The 17,790-nt window shown below is 52.4% G+C and overlaps 1 protein-coding gene across 1 annotated transcript in view; it reads left to right on the top strand.

Moving 5' to 3' along the window:
- Window positions 1-17,790, top strand: part of LOC144248856 (uncharacterized) — a 120,496-nt gene extending 102,706 nt beyond the window's left edge. Inside the window, 2 exon segments of the mRNA XM_085565397.1 lie at window positions 17,108-17,234; window positions 17,237-17,790. Of these exon segments, the coding sequence (XP_085421523.1) occupies window positions 17,108-17,234; window positions 17,237-17,790 (681 nt within the window).

The raw sequence follows: 17,790 nt of genomic DNA on the forward strand, positions 1-17,790 counted from the left end.
GCTTGTGCCCACATGGCAGCAGCTGCCTGGGCCAGTGCCTTTCTCAATGCTCTCATGCACACAGCCAATACATTTTCCATGACCCTGTGCCATGGCAATGCTCTGGGCCAGTTCTTCAGTGATATCCCACAGATCCTCAAGCTCTTCTGCTCCAATTCACACCTCAGGGAACTTGAGCTTCTTGTGGTTACTAGCAGTTTATCATTTTGTTGTTTTGTGTTCATTGTTTTCTCCTATGTACAGATCGTCAGGGCTGTGCTGAGGATCCCCTCTGAGCAGGGATGGCACAAAGCCTTTCCCACCTGCCTCCCTCACCTGGCTGTAGTCTCTCTCTTTGTCAGCACTGCAGAATTTGCTCAACTGAAGCCCGCATCGATGTCCTCCCCATCCCTGGATCTGGCCCTGTCAGTTCTGCGCGAAGAAATCCTGCTCAGCGTGGGCAACTGAGACCTTGAAGGACTTAGTGTCAGGTCAAGGCTTGCTTTCCCTCCCAAAGCCTTCCCTTGGCAGCCTTGGGCAGGGGATTCATCCTCCCTCCCTCCTCCTTCCCACAGACTTGCTCAGAACCACTCCATGGGCACTTTCCATTCTCTGTGTTTGTCCTCAAGTGCAGTGCCAACCTGGGTCAGTCCTGGCTCTGTCCTGAGCTCCCAGGAGCTCACAGGCTGAGATGGCAACGCTCAGCCACACCAGGATCCTGCCCCTGCCAGCAGCACCCCCACAAGGAGAAGCTGCAGCAGCAGCAGCAGCAGCAGCAGCAGCAGCAGCAGCAGAAGCAGCAGCAGCAGCAGCAGCAGCTCAGTCGCCTCTCAGCTGTTGGTGCCCCTGCACTGCAGCCCCTCCCGCTCGCACCAATGTTCCCTCGTGGCCTTGGAGACAGTCCTGAATCCATCCATGGGGTCACAGAGCCATGGAATCCCAGAGTTCCAGGTTCCTGGAATCCTAGAGTCATTGAATCCTGAGAAACACACACAGAGGAGGAGGAGGAGGAGGAGAGGGAGGAGGAGGAGGATGACAAGGACGAGGACGAGGAGGAGGAGGAGGAGGAGGAAGAGGACGAGGAAGAGGAGAAAGAGGAGGAGGAGGAGGAGGAGGACGAGGAGGAGGACGAGGACAAGGAGGACGAGGAGGACGAGGAGGATGAGGAGGAGGAGGAGGAGGAGGAGGAGGACAAGGAGGACGACAAGGAAGAGGACGAGGAGGAGGAGAAGAAGGTTGAGGATGAGGAAAAGGATGAAGATGCAGAGGACAAAGAGGATGAGGAGGAGGAGGAGCAAGACGAGGAGGAGGAGGAGGAGGAGGAGGAGGAGGAGGAGGAGGACGAGGAGGACAAGGAGGACGAGGAGGAATAGGAGGATAAAGAGGATGAGAATGAGGATGTGGAGGAGGAAAATGAAGAGGAGGAGGAGGAGGTGGAGGACAAGAAAGAGGAGGACGAGGAGGACGAGGAAGACGAGGAGGAGGAGGAGGAGGAGGACGAGGACGAGGACGAGGAGGAGGACGAGGATGAGGAGGAGGACAAGGAGGAGGAGGACGAGGAGGACGAGGACGACAAGGAGGAGGAGGACGAGGAAAACGAGGAGGAGGAGGATGAATAGGAGGATAAAGAGGATGAGAATGAGGATGTGGAGGAGGATAATGAGGAGGACGAGGAGGATGAGGAGGACGACGACAAGGACGAGGAGGAAGAGGAGGAGGAGGACGAGGAATAGGACAAGGAGGAAGAGGAGGACGAGGAGGACAAGGAGGAGGAGGAGGACGAGGAGGAGGAGGAGGAGGAGGAGGAAGAAGAGGACGAGGACGACGAAGAGGAGGACAAGGAGGAGGAGGAGGAGGAAGAGGAGGAGGAGGAGGAGGGAGGACGAGGACGAGGAGGATGAGGAGGACAAGGAGGACGAGGAGGAGGAGGAAGAGGAAGAGGAGGAGAAGAGGAGGAGGAGGACGAGGAGGAGGAGGAGGAGGAGGAGGAAGAAGAGGACGAGGACGACGAAGAGGAGGACAAGGAGGAGGACGAGGACGAGGACGAGGATGAGGACGAGGACGAGGACGAGGACAAGGAGGAGGACGAGGAGGATGAGGAGGACAAGGAGGACGAGGAGGAGGACGAGGATGAGGACGTCCTCCTTGTCCTCTGCATCTTCATCCTTTTACTCATCCTCATCCTTCTTCTCCTCCTCCTCCTCCTCCTCGACCTCTTCGTCCTCCTTGTCCTCTGTATCTTCATCCTTTTCCTCATCCTCATCCTTCTCCTCCTCGTCCTTGTCCTCATCCTTCTTCTCCTCCTCCTCCTCCTCGTTGTCCTCCTCCTCCTCATCCTCATCGTCCTCCTTGTCCTTGTCCTCTCTCTTCCTCCTCCTATTCCTCCTCTTCATGCTTCTCTGCCTCCTCCTCTTCCTTGTCCTCCTCCTCATCTTCCTTGTGCTTGCCCTAGTCCTTTTCATCCTCCTCCTCCTCCTCTTCGTCCTCCTGCTCCTCCTCTTTCTCCTCCCCCTCCTCATCCTCCTTGTCATTGTCCTCCTCCTCCTCCTCTTCCTCATCCTCATTCTCCTCTTCCTCCTCGTTCTCCTCCTCCTCCTCATAAATTTCCTTGTCCTTTTTCTCTCTCTTACTCTTCCTATTCCTCCTCCTCATCTTCCACCTCCTCTTTGTCGTCGTCGTTGTCGTCGTCCTCGTCCTCCTGTTCCTCATCCTCCTCCTCATCCTCCTCTTCCTCATCCTCCTCGTCCTCCTCGTCTTCGTCCTCCTCGTCCTCATCCTCCTTCTACTCATCCTCCTCCTCCTCGTCCTCCACCTACTCGTCCTCCTCATCCTCCTCCTCCTCCTCCTCGTCCTCCTCATCCTCCTCATCCTCGTCCTCCTCCTCCTCGTCCTCCTCCTCCTCCTCCTTGTCCTCCTCCTCTTCCTCCTCCTCTTCCTCGTCCTCCTCCTCCTCCTCCTTATCCTCCTCCTCCTCATCCTCATCATCCTCCTTGTCCTTGTCCTCTCTCTTCCTCCTCCTATTCCTCCTCTTCATGCTTCTCTGCCTCCTCCTCTTCCTTGTCCTCCTCCTCCTCCTCATCTTCCTTGTGCTTGCCCCATTCCTTGTCATCCTCCTCATACTCCTCTTCCTCCTTCTGCTCCTCCTCTTTCTCCTCCCTCTCCTCCATCCTCCTTGTCATTTTCCTCCTGCTCCTCCTCATCATCCTCATCCTCCTCTTCCTCCTCGTTCTCCTCCTTCTCATCATCATCCTCCTTGTCCTTGTTCTCTCTCTTCCTCCTCCTATTCCTCCTCTTCATCTTCCACCTCCTCTTCGTCGTCGTCATTGTCGTCCTCCTCCTCGTCCTCCTCCACCTCCTCCTCGTCCTCCTCGTCCTTGTCCTCCTTGTCCTCCTCCTCATCCTCCTCCTCCTTATCCTCCGAATCCTTATCCTCCTCATCCTCCTCATTGTCCTCCTCATCCTCATTCTCCTATTTCTCCTCCTCCTCATCTTCCTCCTCTTCCTCCTTCTCGTCTTCCCCATCCTGCACATCCCCATCCTCCTTGTCCTTCTCCTCCTGGTCCTCCTCATCCTTCTGTTCCTCATCCTTCTCCTCCTCGTCCTCATCCTCATCCTTCTTCTCCTCCTCCTCCTCCTCGTTGTCCTCCTCCTCCTCATCCTCATCATCCTCATCATCCTCCTTGTCCTCTCTCTTCCTCCTCCTATTCCTCCTCTTCATGCTTCTCTGCCTCCTCCTCTTCCTTGTCCTCCTCCTCCTCCTCATCTTCCTTGTGCTTGCCCTAGTCCTTGTCGTCTTCCTCCTCCTCCTCTTCCTCCTCCTGCTCCTCCTCATTCTCCTCCCCCTCCTCATCCTCCTTGTCATTGTCCTCCTCCTCCTCCTCTTCCTCATCCTCATTCTCCTCTTCCTTCTCGTTCTCCTCCTCCTCCTCATCATCCTCCTTGTCCTCGTTCTCTCTCTTCCTCCTCCTATTCCTCCTCCTCATTTTCCACATCCTCTTCCTCACCGTAGTCGTCGTCGTCCTCGTCCTCATCCTCGTCCTCCTACTCGTCCTCCTCCTTCTCCTCCTCCTCGTCCTCCTCGTCCTCCTTGTCCTCTTCATCGTCCTCCTCCTCCTCCTCTTCCTCCTCCTCCTCATCCTCCTCATCCTCCTCCTTGTCCTCTTCGTCCTCCTCGTCCTCCTCTTCCTCATCCTCCTCGTCCTCCTCGTCCTCATCCTCCTCCTCCTCCGCCTCCTCCTCCTCCTCTGTGTGTGGTTCTCAAGATTCAAGGACTCTAGGATTCCAGGAACCTGGAACTCTGGGATTCCATGGCTCTGTGACCCCGTGGATGGATTCAGGACTGTCTCCAAGGCCACGAGGGAAGGTTGGTGCCAGCGGGAGGGGCTGCAGTGCAGGGGCACCAACAGCTGAGAGGCGACTGCAGCTGCTGCTGCTGCTGCTGCTGCTGCTGCTGCTGCTGCTGCTGCTGCTGCTGCTTGTGGGGGTGCTGCTGGCAGGGGCAGGACCCTGGTGTGTTTGAGCGTAGCCATCTCAGGCTGCGAGCTCCTGGGAGCTCAGGACAGGGCCAGGACTGACCCAGGTTGGCACTGCGCTTGAGGACAGACACAGAGAATGGAAAGTGCCCACAGAGTGTTTCCGAGCAGGTCTGTGGGAAGGAGGAGGGAGGGAGGATGTATCCCCTGCTCAAGGCTGCCAAGGGAAGGCTTTGGGAGGGAAAGCAAGCCTTGACCTGACACTAAGTCCTTCAAGGTCTCAGTTGCCCACGCTGAGCAGGATTTCTTCGCGCAGAACTGACAGGGCCAGATCCAGGGATGGGGAGGACATCGATGCGGGCTTCAGTTGAGCAAATTCTGCAGTGCTGACAAAGAGAGAGACTACAGCCAGGTGAGGGAGGCAGGTGGGAAAGGCTTTGTGCCATCCCTGCTCAGAGGGGATCCTCAGCACAGCCCTGACGATCTGTACATAGGAGAAAACAATGAACACAAAACAACAAAATGATAAACTGCTAGTAACCACAAGAAGCCCAAGTTCCCTGAGGTGGGAATTGGAGCAGGAGAGCTTGAGGATCTGTGGGATATCACCGAAGAACTGGCCCAGAGCATTGCCATGGCACAGGGTCATGGAAAATGTATTGGCTGTGTGCATGAGAGCATTGAGAAAGGCACTGGCCCAGGCAGCTGCTGCCATGTGGGCACAAGCTCTGCTGCCCAGGAGGGTCCCGTAGTGCAGGGGTTTGCAGATGGACACGTAGCGGTCGTAGCACATGATGGTCAGCAGGAAATGTTCTGTTGCAGCACAGAAAAGGAAAAAAAAAACTGAGCAGCACATCCTGTGTAGGAGATGGTGCTGGTGTCCCAGAGGGAATTGTGCATGGCTTTGGGGACAGTGGTGCAGATGGAGCCCAGGTCGCTGAGGGCCAGGTTGAGCAGGAAGAAGAACATGGGCGTGTGCAGGTGGTGGCCGCAGGCTACGGCGCTGATGATGAGGCCGTTGCCCAGGAGGGCAGCCAGGGAGATGCCCAGGAAGAGGCAGAAGTGCAGGAGCTGCAGCTGCCGCGTGTCTGCCAGTGCCAGCAGGAGGAAGTGGCTGATGGAGCTGCTGTTGGACATTTGTGGTGCCTTGGCATGTGGATCTGTAATAAAAGTAATCATGGAATAGTTGCGTTTGGAGAGGACTTTAAATATCCCAGCACAGCTTGGGGGCACTTCCCCTCACTGCCTTCCCAGGGCTCTTCTGCCTGGAGCTGTCCCTGCCAGCAGCTGCTTCCCTGTGCCCAGGGCTGAGCCCTGCCAGAGCTGACAGAGCCCAGCCCAGCTCTGGGGGCTCAGCTCTGCCCTGCAGACCCCTCCCAACCCTGGCACAGCCCAAGGGCAGCTCTGGGTCTGCAGGCTCTGATGGCAACATCAGAGCAACCCTGAGGAGGCTGGAAAAGCGACACTGATGCTGCCTCTAAGGGACCCTGTCCTGATTTCTGTTCACTGCCTGCTTTATTCAGATCTGAGAAAACAACTTTTCTTTTTCTCATTATGAACTGAGAGATGCATATCTATGGGGAATTCCCCATCCAGGCAACAAAGATCAGTACATAAAAAAGCAGAAATTTCGCATTTATGCAGTTCCTGCTATGCTGTGATCACTGTATAATCTATTTGGAAAATTTCTGGAGTTAAATGCCATGCTGGGAGCAGTCCTGAACAGTGCAGCATCCTGACCACACAACAAGGACACTTCCAAACCCAACCAGCTATCTCCTTCCACCCACATCTCATCCCCCAGTGCTGGGAGCAGCTCCAGGGCCGGCTGAGAGCTGTCCCTGGCAGGCAGCAGAGTCCCTGGCCCAGCACAGCGCCCTGGGCTGCAGGACCCTGCTCTGCAGGACAGCCCTGGGCACCCCTGGCTGCTCTGCACAGGAGATGAGCAGAGAATGCACGCACAGGGTCTGTGGGCATCGGGATGTTCCAGCTTTAGGAGATCTCTCCAGGAGCTGCAGCTGCATTGTCCTGCAGCCAGAGGTTCCTGTGCCAAGGGCTGGCAGTGATTCTGCCCCAGGCACTTCTCAGCCCCTTCCCAGCCCTGACTGATTGAAGCTCTCTGTGCCTCTGTGCTGTGCCCGGGCTGGCTGCAGGCAGTGTCCCAGCCCTGCTGGGCTGGGAGAAGAGCTGCTCAGCAAGAGAAATGTGCTTTTGAAGCTCTGCTTGGTTACCAGGATCACCCTCTGTGCCAGGAGCCCGGCCCAGCTCAGCAGCACAGACACAGCACAAGGACTTTAATGACCCTCTGGGGCTTTGTGCTTAGCCCTGAACATCAGGCCCTGGGAGGGAGCTGCAGAAACCTCTCCAGAACTCCAAGTCAGAATCCAACTCCAAAGTTTCTGGGACTTTTAATGGGTCCCACTGAGGGACACGACTGAGAAAGTGTCCCCAGGCCCCAGGCAGAGCAGAGAACTGGAGGCACTGATGCCAGGTGGGGACAAAGATGAGCCAAGTCTTGGTGCCCTGGGGCACAGCAGGGTCTGTGCCACCAAGGGCTGTGAGGAGACACCTTGTCCTGAGGCCCTGGGGCCTCCTGGCACAGCCCCAGCCAGGCTGGGCACTGTCAGCCCCTGGTCCTGCCCTCAGCATCCCCCCCTAGCCCACATCCCAGTGGTCTCAAGGATCTGCTGGAAGGAGTCCCTGAGGAGCCTTGGTCAGGAATGGCCCTGGGGGCTCCTTCATGCTCCCAGGGACTGCAGGTTTTTCAAAGGACTTTGGCTTTTCCTTTTGCCTTGGAGTCTCTGAGAGCTTTGTGCAATCCTGGCCTCCAATTATCTGCTGTAATTAGTCCCTGGAGAGGCTTTGTCAGGAACAACACTCATTAATGCTTCAAGGTACTTCAGTTCTTTGAAGGTACTTGGTGTTTCCCTTTTGATACAGACTCTGGGAGGTTTGTGCAATCATGGCCCCAATAATCTGCTTTAAGGAGTCCCTTGAGAGCTTGGCACTGACACTCAGAGGAGCTCTTTAATGCTTTGAGATACTTAACTTTTGTAAGCTACTTTGGAATTTTCATTTCCAGACTGAGAAGTTTTTGTGCCATCCTGGCCTCCAGTTCTCTCCTCCAAGGAGTCCATGAGGAGCCTGTGTTGGGGATGGACCTAAGTAAGTCCCATTAGTACCTCGTGACACTTTGGGTTTTTCCTCTTGATTTTAACTTCTGGAAGGTTTTTTGCAATCTCCTCTCAGGCCCTGAGGTTCCAAGGCTCAGCTCCAAGTGCACCACGGGGCTCATTAGGATCAAGCAAGTCCTGACAAACCATGCTTCTGCCTTGATTTGCCACTGTTGTAATGTAGTTCATCATGAACATTCCTTTACTGGTTTTGCTTCACCAATTTGAGATTTCTTGGCTAATGCATCGACTAGTGTAGTGGGTTCAGTGTTGGCTAATTATCAGTGCACACACTAGAATATACTTACTCAATTCCTGCTGTGAGGTAGGATTAGGAGAAAGGCAAAGGTCAAACTTTTAGAGTAAAAAGAAAAGTTTACTAACAGTAAATAAAAGAAGGAGCATTAAGGACCAGAACAAAACTTTCAGAACACTTCCTCTCTCCTGACAACCTGAAAATGTAAAGAGGAAAAAACAAATATTTTCAGTCAGTTTACCATCTCTAGAATTGTCTTTCTTCTGTTCACTTAGAGAGAGAAGTTCCTCTTGTTTATGTTATGGAGGCATCTCCACAAGAAAACAGTTATCACATGGCTTTTAGCTTCCACAAATAGCAGCTGCTCAGAAAAATCTGCAATTGTGAAGTCCCTCCAATTTTCTCACAGGCTTTCTCACAGCTGTGTTTATGGGCCATGTCAGTTTATGGGGTATTAGTTTAAAGAAGAGCTGTCAAAAGCAAAGGTTCTCTCCTTCTATTTCTGAAATCATCTTCATCTCTGGGAACAGAGATCTTCCTCTCTCCCTGAGGGCACAGTGTCTCATCACTGTGCTCTCTTTCTCTGTTCAAACTTCTCGTGGGATCACAGCTACTGCAACATTTGCTTACTTTAGCATGGCAGCCTTTGCTGAGCAAGTCATCTCCCCATAGTTTTCAATGCCTTATAGCCAAAAAGAGAGTCTGATGTATCAATGACATCCTTCTCCACAGCTTTAGCAGAGGATTTCAGCCCCAAGATCAAGGCATCAACTCATCCCTCCCATCTGGGACTCAACTTCCTCTTCCCTGCCCTCGGTGTGTCCATGTTGCTCCTCTGTGTGCCTGCCCTGTGTCCTTTTCTCTCACAGGAGGGAGGATGGCAGCACTGGCAGAGTCAATATCTCCCGGGGCTGCAGATGGTTCCGTGAGCCCGGCTGAGCTTGGTGGCTAATTCTTGTTTTGGCCATGGTCCCTGGACATGAAGACCAATTCTTTTCCACATGAATGAAGAAACAGAGTGCCACTGTTTTAGGGGTGGATGAGAGTTGACCACCAGAGGCAAAGGCCATCCAGAGCTGCCTGATTGTGTTCTAAGAGATACCCTTACAAATAGGAAATTTTTTAGGGAGGGTACCAATTTTGGCAATGGACATCTGAAATAGCAGACGGTTATTTCCATACAGAGAAGAGCACTGAGCCCCAGTGCTCCAGGAGCTGATGAGGGGCAGGCCTTGACATTCCAAGATCAGCTAGACCGGTCAGGTAGCCCCTGGGAGGCCAAGCCAGCCAGACCTGGTCCATGTTCTCCTATCCCATGGGGCCCCACAGTGTCCCAATGGTCCCTTGCTTCCAGGAGGCCCTGAGATGTCACAATGCCCCCTTGGTGACACCAGGCCCAGAAGGGTCAGAATGGTCTCCATGGTTCCATCAGGCCCCACAGAGTCATAATGGTCTCTGGGTCCATGAAGCCCCGCGGTGTCACCATGGCCCCTTGGTTCCATGGGCTCCAGTGGTGCCACAATGATCCCCTTGGTTCCATGAGGTGCCCACAGTGTCACAGTGATCTCCATGGGAAGGAAAGAACCGAGCCCCAGTGTGGCAGGGGCAGCCACTAGAGGCCAAGGCCAGCCAGACTTGATGGTACTGGCAAATTTTGTCTGGGAACAACCCTTGAATATAGGGATATTTAGAGGTGGCATCCTAGTTTCAGACATGGACACCCGGAGGAGAAGGTCTGTTCTTTGCATGGTAAGAAAGGCACGGAACACCGGTGTTTGTGGGGCAGATGAAAGGTGGCCACTAGAGGCCTAAGGCAGCCAGACCTCTCTGTCCTGGTAGCTTTTTTCTGAAAGCAACCCTTGGATAGAGGGAATTTTGGAGGTTGAATTCCATTTTTGGTCATTTCTTCATACATAAGGACAGTTAATTTCCATAGGAAGGAAAGCAGCAAGCCCCAGTGTTTTGAGGCAGGTGAGAGGCAGCCCCCAAGGGTCCAAAAGCAGCTAGAATTGTCTTTCCTGGCATTTCACTTGGGAGCAATCCTTGGCGGTATGTAGTTTTGGAGGTGGAATCCCAGTTTTGGCCATGGGCGCCTGGTCAAGATGGATGGGTTTTTTCCTATGGGTAAGAGAAGCGTGAACTCCAAGTGTTCTGGAAGAAGACGAGAGGTTGCCTTAGGCCAAGCCAGCCAGATCTGGCTCTCCTGGCCCCTTTTGTTTAGGGGCTATCCTTGGACATATGGCATTTTGGAGGTGGAATCTCAATTTTAGCCATTTTATTAGGAAGGAAAGCACAGAGCCCCCGTGTTTCTGAAGCAAATAAGTGCCAACTCTCAGGAAGACAAGGCCAGCCAAACTTGTCAGTCCTGGCACCTTTTTTCTGGGAGTTATCCTTAGATATAGGGAATTCTGGTGTCAAATACCCAATTTTGGCCATGTGCGCCTAGTTGAGGTGAATGTTTTTTCCCATAAGAAAGAAAACTACATGGTCCCAGTGTTTCATAGGCAGATGAGAATTGGCCCCTGGGTGGTCCAGGCAGCCAGACCTGTTCCATGTTCCATTGGTTCTGTGGGACCCCACAGTGTCACAATGGTCTCCTTGGTTCCATGACAACCTGGAGTGTCACAATGTTCCCCTTGCTTCTGCAGTGTCACAATGGCCCCATGCTTCCATGAGCCCTTGCAATGTCACAATGGCTTCATGGTTCCACAGAGCCCTGATGTGTCACAATGGCCCCTCGGCTCCGTGTGCCCTCGCTGTGACACTGTGGGCTGCACAAGGTCACCATGGACCCTTGGTACGTTGGGCTCTCTGAGTTCCACAATGGTCTTCTTGATTCCATGATGGAGCATGGTGTCACCATGGCTCCTTGGTTCCATGAATTTCTGCAGTGTCACCGTGCTGTCCTTGGACCTGGACTGTCACAACTGACCCTTAGTTCCATGAGGTTCTGCAGTGTCACCGTGGTCGCTGTCAGAGGCTGGATGAGATCCATGTCCCGAGACACCTTGGGATGCTCGGAATGCCCGTGTGGGGCCGGGGCCGGGTCAGGCCTTGGTTTGTGGTGGGACAGAGCCCCGCGGGCCTGGCAGAGCTGTCAATCACACAGCAGGGGCAGTGCTGATTGGCTGAGCTGTCAACCAATCACACACCAGCAGCTGGTGCCTACCCTGACTCTGATTGGGCAATCACCTGGCAGTCCCACCCCAGGGGCGGGCCCATGGAGGCCCAGGGGGTTAAAAGCCGGAGCACGAGGCCAGCCCATGGTCTGGATCCTGCCTTCTCCTGGGGTTCCTCTGTTGGCAACACTGGAACCTGAGAAGTTTGTGCCTCTGTGCGTCTTTCTATAGATCTTCTGTCTTTCTGATGTTCTCTATTTCTCCTCTTTCTAATCCTAATTACTTGGAACTATTTTGGGTAATTTAGCGTATTAAGGATTAAAGGTTTTTAGGTTAAATCGACTAAGTTATGATAAGAGTTTTATGTTGAAGTGGATGTTGTATTAAACCCTTTGCCGAAGTCCCTTGATTGTCTATATTTTGCCAGAAAAAATTTGTGTTATTTTGGCCTCTTAGCTCTGTTGGTTGGAGCATGGTGCTGGTATCACTGGGGCTGTGGGTTCAATCCCTGTGTGGGCAATTCACTTAAGACCTGGACTTGATGATCCTTGTGGGTCCCTTCCTACCAAGAATATTCTTTGCATCTGGCTATTGTGAGAATATCTGGTTGGTGTTTCTCCTGTGCACCAAACTCAAGTAAAAGAATCTTTGGTGACCCCCAGCATTTCAGTGTTCTGGGGTGTTCCAGCCCTGTAGACTCACAATGGCCTCTTGTTTCCATGAGGCCCCACAGTGTCACCCTGGCCCCTTTGATCCATGGGCCCCAACAGTGTCACAATGATCCCCTTGGTTCCACAACTTCCCACAGTGTCACACTGGCCCCTTGGTTCCATGAGGATCTGCAGGGTCACACAGGTTTGTGACATTTGTCCTTGCTGCCCCTCACATCCCCCTGCCCCACAAACAGCCCTGAGCCACCCGTGAGGGACAGGCCCTGCTGTGCCAGGCTGGGCTCAGGGCTTGGCCTTTCTGCTTCCCCCAGCCAGCCCAGGCCTTGCTCAGCATTGCAGTTCTCTGCTCTGAGCCTTGGGCTCCCTGCAATCCTGGTCTCAAGGATCTGCTCTCACCAGTCCCTGGTAGCCTTTGGCAGTCCCTGCCCTCAGTGGGGCCGAGTGATGCTCCAAGGGACTTGGAGTTTTGCTTCTGACTCCTTGAGCAGCTTCTTCAGCCTTCTCTCAGTGCCTCATGATCCTGGACAGGGGCCCAAATCAACTGTGGGGATCATAGAAATACAGAAAGCCCTTGGAGGCTCTTTTTCTTCCTTCAATCGTCTTCAGTGCTCCAGGCCTTGTGCAGCTGATTGGAGTCAGTCTGCAGTTCTGTTAAGGAGGAAGATTTCAAAGTACACATCATGATTTTTTTTTTCTTCAATCAAGTGAGTATTTTTTTATTTCCCAGTTTGGAGAAGAGCGGATAGAAGCATTCCCCAGGTGATCCTGACACTGAACTTCTCCAGAGGAGGTCTGGGCATGTACCAGAATGAGCCCCCTGAGGGCTGACTCTGTTTGGACAAGCTGCTCCTCATCCCCAGCCTCACCATGTCTGACATTGCCCACCTGGCACTGACATCCCTGTGCCCTGCAGCAGAACCTTGTCCCTGAGCTCTGCAGCTCCATGTCCCAGCCCATTTGCACCGTGTCCCACCTGCTCTCCTCAGGGCTCTGCCTGCACACAGGCCCAGGAGAAGTTTTCCTGTTGGGAAAGAAAGAATGGAAATCCTAAGCAGGTTTCCTAAACAACAAACCCCACTCAGGAACCACCTGCTCAGTACAGGCTGCCTGGAGTGGTGTCACCTTTCTACAAGGAAGAGTGTGACCAGAAATGATCTCTGAAAGCAGAATTCTCTGAGTCTCCCAGCTGTATTCTCTGTCCCTGTCCTTTCTCTGGATCCATACTGCAGGTGGAAGCTGCTGGTGCCAGCCTCACCTTTAACTGCCCTCTGGAATGCAAACAGATGTTCCCAGCTGTGTTAAGCAGGATTTTCTCTATGTTTCTATAAATCTTTTGTGTCCCCCATGGAACGAAGGGGCCATTTTGGAACTGAGGGAGTCACCTGGAAGCAAAGAGTGAATGGTGACCCTGGGGTCCCATGGAACCAAGGGGCCATGGTGACACAGCATGGCCACGTGGATCCAGTGGTCCATTGTGACACTGTGGATCCAAGGAGACCATGGAGACACCTCCAGAACCTCATGGAACCAAGGAGTCCATGGTGACCCAGCGGGGCTGCATGGAGCCAGTGGTCCATGGGGACACTGCCCATGCAAGGAGGCCATTTGGACACTGTGGAAGCTCATGGGGTGAGGTGGCCATTGTGACACTGAAGAACTTCATGACACCAAATATCCATGGGGACACAGCAGGACATCATGGAACCCAGAAACCACTGTTGGCAGTTTGGAAACTCATGGAACCAGGGGCTGTTGTGGCACTGAAGAACCAGCACAGCTGCTGCACCTTGTCCCCTGCCCTGCACAGCTCCTTGGGAGGCACGGCAGGAGCAGCACACTGGGAGCCTCGGGAATGCCCCTCTGGGATCCATGGCACACACTCCCAGGGGCTGGAATTCCAGTTCCCAGCCAGGAAAAGATGTTCCTGCCCTTGAAGGCAAAGCTCTTAAGGAAGAGTCAAAAGCCAAGTGGAGCAAGATCTTAGAGTGCCATTTTACTGCCAGCCTTCATAATTTCACCTCTGGTTGTCGTACTCCATGGATTGGGACTTAAATCAGGGCAGGGTCTTTGGTGGGAGCTGCCTGGGTCAAAGGGGACACTGAGAGAGTAACAGAGCAGGCAAAGGAAGGCAGGAGAGAAAGGAGGTGTTTTGGTTTGGAAAGACAGGTGTCTTCTATGGAAAGCAGGAGCCTCCCCTGAAATGAAATAATGTAGAATTTTTCAGAATTGTCATAAATTTGAAATTAAAGGGGGCTCACAGATAAAAATATGGGAGCAGGAATAACTGTTTTTTATTAGGGAATAAAATAGAACTATAAAATTAACAATGCAGTAAACTGAATTAACACTGACAGTGACAAAATATAACCTTTTTGGACAGGGTATTGGCCACAATCCAATTGGAATTGTGTCTGCAGTCCTGCAGGAGTGTCAGGTGTGGTTCTGTTGGAGAAGTGATCCTATAAGAAAGGGTGTCTTCCTCTGAAGAGGAAGAGGCAGCTGTTCCTCTGGGAAAATCCAGCCCAGAAAAAGCTGTGTTGGTGGGCCAGAATCTCAAGACTAGATGCAGGTAGGAATGCTTGGCTCCTCCCTCTGGGCGGGGCATCTCACAATGGGATGTTATAGTTCTTATCAGTCATGCAGTGACATTCAATAGCCCATTATCAGCAGATGTCTCCCCTGAGGGAGGATTGATTGTGGAAGAGATAAGGAAAAACTGCCCACTTAACACAGGACAACTGCCATACAGATGGCAAAAAGAACACATCTTGCTTTTCAGTCTGGGACAGGAGGCCACAAAATCAGCTGAGAAGGTGGCACTCTGAAAAGCAAACCAGAACTGACAGAAACTGAATGGGACAGAAATCAGTAATTCTGAAAGTTTTATTTATTATAAAAATAAATCACACCCACCCAGCCCCACACAATCCTGACCCCACAACCTCAAATTTGGATCTCACTTCTCCTGATCACCTTCCAACCCCATCTCATCCTGGAGGCTGTGGAATTGAGCAATTTTAGCATGGGACTGAGGTGGGAACCAGCCATTTTGAGGTGGGATTGAGTCACTTTGAGGTGACAGACCAATCCACCTTGGCTTTTGGAGTGCAAAGATATGGAGAATACTCCCAGATATCCCCCAAGAAGCCACAAATCCTCCAGAATATGTTCCCAAACAGTAAATTCCACCTCAAATACCTCTTAAATGGTGGAACTTCTGACATCTCTGGTCCATACTCTTTTTAGTCATTTTTCAGGTGTTTTTAAGTGATAAAGACAAATCAGAAGTAAATTAGGGCCAAACGAAAACCAGAGACCCCTTGAGCATCCCCTGGACACTGGACAAAACAAACTCAGCAGAAATCAAATTTAACCCTCCATAAAATGCCTTGAGGAAGATTTGCTCTTCCCACAAGTCATTTCTGATGGAAACACAAATCATAACATTAATCGACCAACAACAGAATAAATTCTCTGGCAATTCCAAATTTCATCAGTTTCAGCACAGCTCCAGCTCAGATGCTGGCAGGTTCCAAAAAAAAACCCAAAAAAAACCCATGGAAATTTGGCCCAATACAGATTATTAAAAGGAAGGGAAAGGTCTGTGTAGCTGTCACAAAGGTGACAGGGACCAAGGAAATAATGCTTCTCTCCCCAAAGCCCGTGAATTCAGGAGTTATTTGGGAATTTAGCTACTTGAGCTGGGCTTCTTGTAGGATTTAAGTAGCCTTGTGTTCCTCACTTTGGGGTGAATGATCCTTGTCAATCTGGCTGGTATCATTTGGTCCCTTTCCTCCAGTGATTTTAACAGACTTTTCAAAGAAGGAAAACAAAATATTTTCTTTACACTGGCCACCCACAAGAGCAATTTTTTTCATAAGTTCTCCCAAAAGTCACTCAGAGGAAGCTGCATCCAAGTTTCCAAGAGTTCCTCCTGAAAGAGCCAGAAGGTCCTCAGAGGAGAGAACCAGGCTGTTGTCAAAAGCACTTGGGGTCAGACAACAGTGCCCTGAACTCACTGTGCAAAATAATGTTGCAATTCTGGATAATAAAATTGTTAAGGAGATGTCTCTGCCCCAATTAAGGTGCTCACAAGACCAAATCCAAAGTGGATTTTATTGACCAGTAAATGTGAGGTAGAGACAGATGGAAAGAAAGAGACGAGAGAGCAAAGGAGTGACAGAGACAGAAATCTCCCCTGAAGCGGGGCAAGTGTGACATTGTCCCCTGTGTGCGTGGCCTTCCCAGGGTAGGGGTTTTACACCGGAGCCAGTTTGGGTAAGGGGGGTGGTGTTCACTCCCCACCCCGAGCAGGGATTGCCTCACTGTTTCAGGTTACAATGTCAGATGTAACCAAAAGTGTTTTCAGTCCCCATCTCCATAAACTGTTATCAACAGGTGGGGCAGTGTTCTTTATCTCTTCCATGGCTCAGCCCTGATAACGCCCTCCAGGGGCCATCTTCTGTTAATGGGCCATTGAGTGTCACTGCAGCACTGATAAAATTACATCATCCCATTGTGGGATGCTCCGCCCAGGGGGAGGAACCAAGCATTCCTGCCTGGATATAATCTCACCATTTGCAACACCACAACCACCTTGCCTACTGCATTCCCAGAGGACAAGAGCTCCATAACCACCACTGGACCTGCAGAGGAAGACCAGACCCTTCTACAGGATCACTGCTTTGACAGAATCACGTTCATCACTCCAGCTGGACTGCAGCCACCATTTCATCAGACTGCTACCACCATCCTGAGCAATGGGGTGTCAGGTTATATCCTGACTCTGTGAGTTTAAAGCAGGGTTTCTGTATCATTGCCTTGATCTTAATTTTCTTACTAATTGTCATTCTGGCTTAGACTCTCTCCCTGGTTTGCCTTCAAACCAGTACAAAACTCACTGTGCTCATCCCTTGTTTTCCTCCCAAAACAGGATTTCCCATACCCAAATATTCACCAGATGGAGAAGAAGGTTGCAAGGAAAAGGAAGATGCCCTGGGACACTGAGGCAGGTGAGGAGGAAGTCAGTGCCCCTTTCCCCTTCTCTCCTGCTCCATCTCCCAGCCCAGCACGGCCCCCAGCTGCAGGACAGCCCCGCTGCCGGTGCCCTCCTGCCGGGGATGCACTGGGGGGATCTCCTTGCCCTTTCCTGTGGCATGGAGGCAAATCCCATCCTCTCTCTATCCTTCCTCCCCCAGACAAGGAGCTGAGGATGGAGAGCAGGAAGGAGAAATCCCCACGGCAGAACCTCATGGAAGAGGCCATTTTGAGCAACTCCACAGTGCAGCAACCCAACGGGGAGGAAAATCCCTGGAGATCTCACAGGAGGAGGTACTGCAAACCCAGCCCTGGGTGCTCTGAGGAGGAAAGGTCCGCTCTGGGCCAGGAAGGTGGGCAGAGCTTCAGCCAGAGCTCAGAGCTGGTGGTCCCTGAGAAGCTTCCTGATGGGGAGAAGCCCTACAAGTGTTTGGAGTGTGGGAAGAGCTTCAGGCAGAGCAACAATCTGAAACGACACCTGATGATCCACACCGGGGAATGGGCCTACGAGTGTGGGGAGTGTGGGAAGGGCTCAGCTGCAACTCCCACCTTGTCAGGCACTTACACATCCACACTGGGGTGAGGCCCTACAAGTGTGGGGAGTGTGGGAAGGGCTTCAGACGAAGCTCCGACCTCATGATCCACCAACGCATCCACACTGGGGAGAGTCCCTACGAGTGTCCTGAGTGTCAGAAGAGGTTTCACAATAGCTGCAATCTCCTTGTACATCAGCGGATTCACAAGGATGAGAGGCCCTTCCGCTGCCCTGACTGCAGGAAGGGCTTCAAACACAACTCCACCCTCGTCACACACCAGCGCATCCACACTGGGGAGAGGCCCTACAGGTGCCCCACTTGTGGGAAGAGGTTTCAGAGCAGCTCCCATCTCCTCCGGCATGAGCGGATTCACACCGAGGAGAGGCGTTTCCTCTGCCCCGACTGTGGCAAGGGCTTCAAGCACAACTGCCACCTTGTCAGGCACTGGCGCATCCACACCAGGGAGAGGCCCTACTTGTGTCCCCAGTGTGGGAAGAGCTTCACCCAGAGCTCTCATTTGACCAAACACCAACGGAGCCACCGTTAA

Source organism: Lonchura striata, chromosome 36 (genome assembly GCF_050655825.1).
Source record: "Lonchura striata isolate lonStrDom1 chromosome 36, ASM5065582v1, whole genome shotgun sequence".
Classification (NCBI taxonomy): Eukaryota; Metazoa; Chordata; class Aves; order Passeriformes; family Estrildidae; genus Lonchura; species Lonchura striata.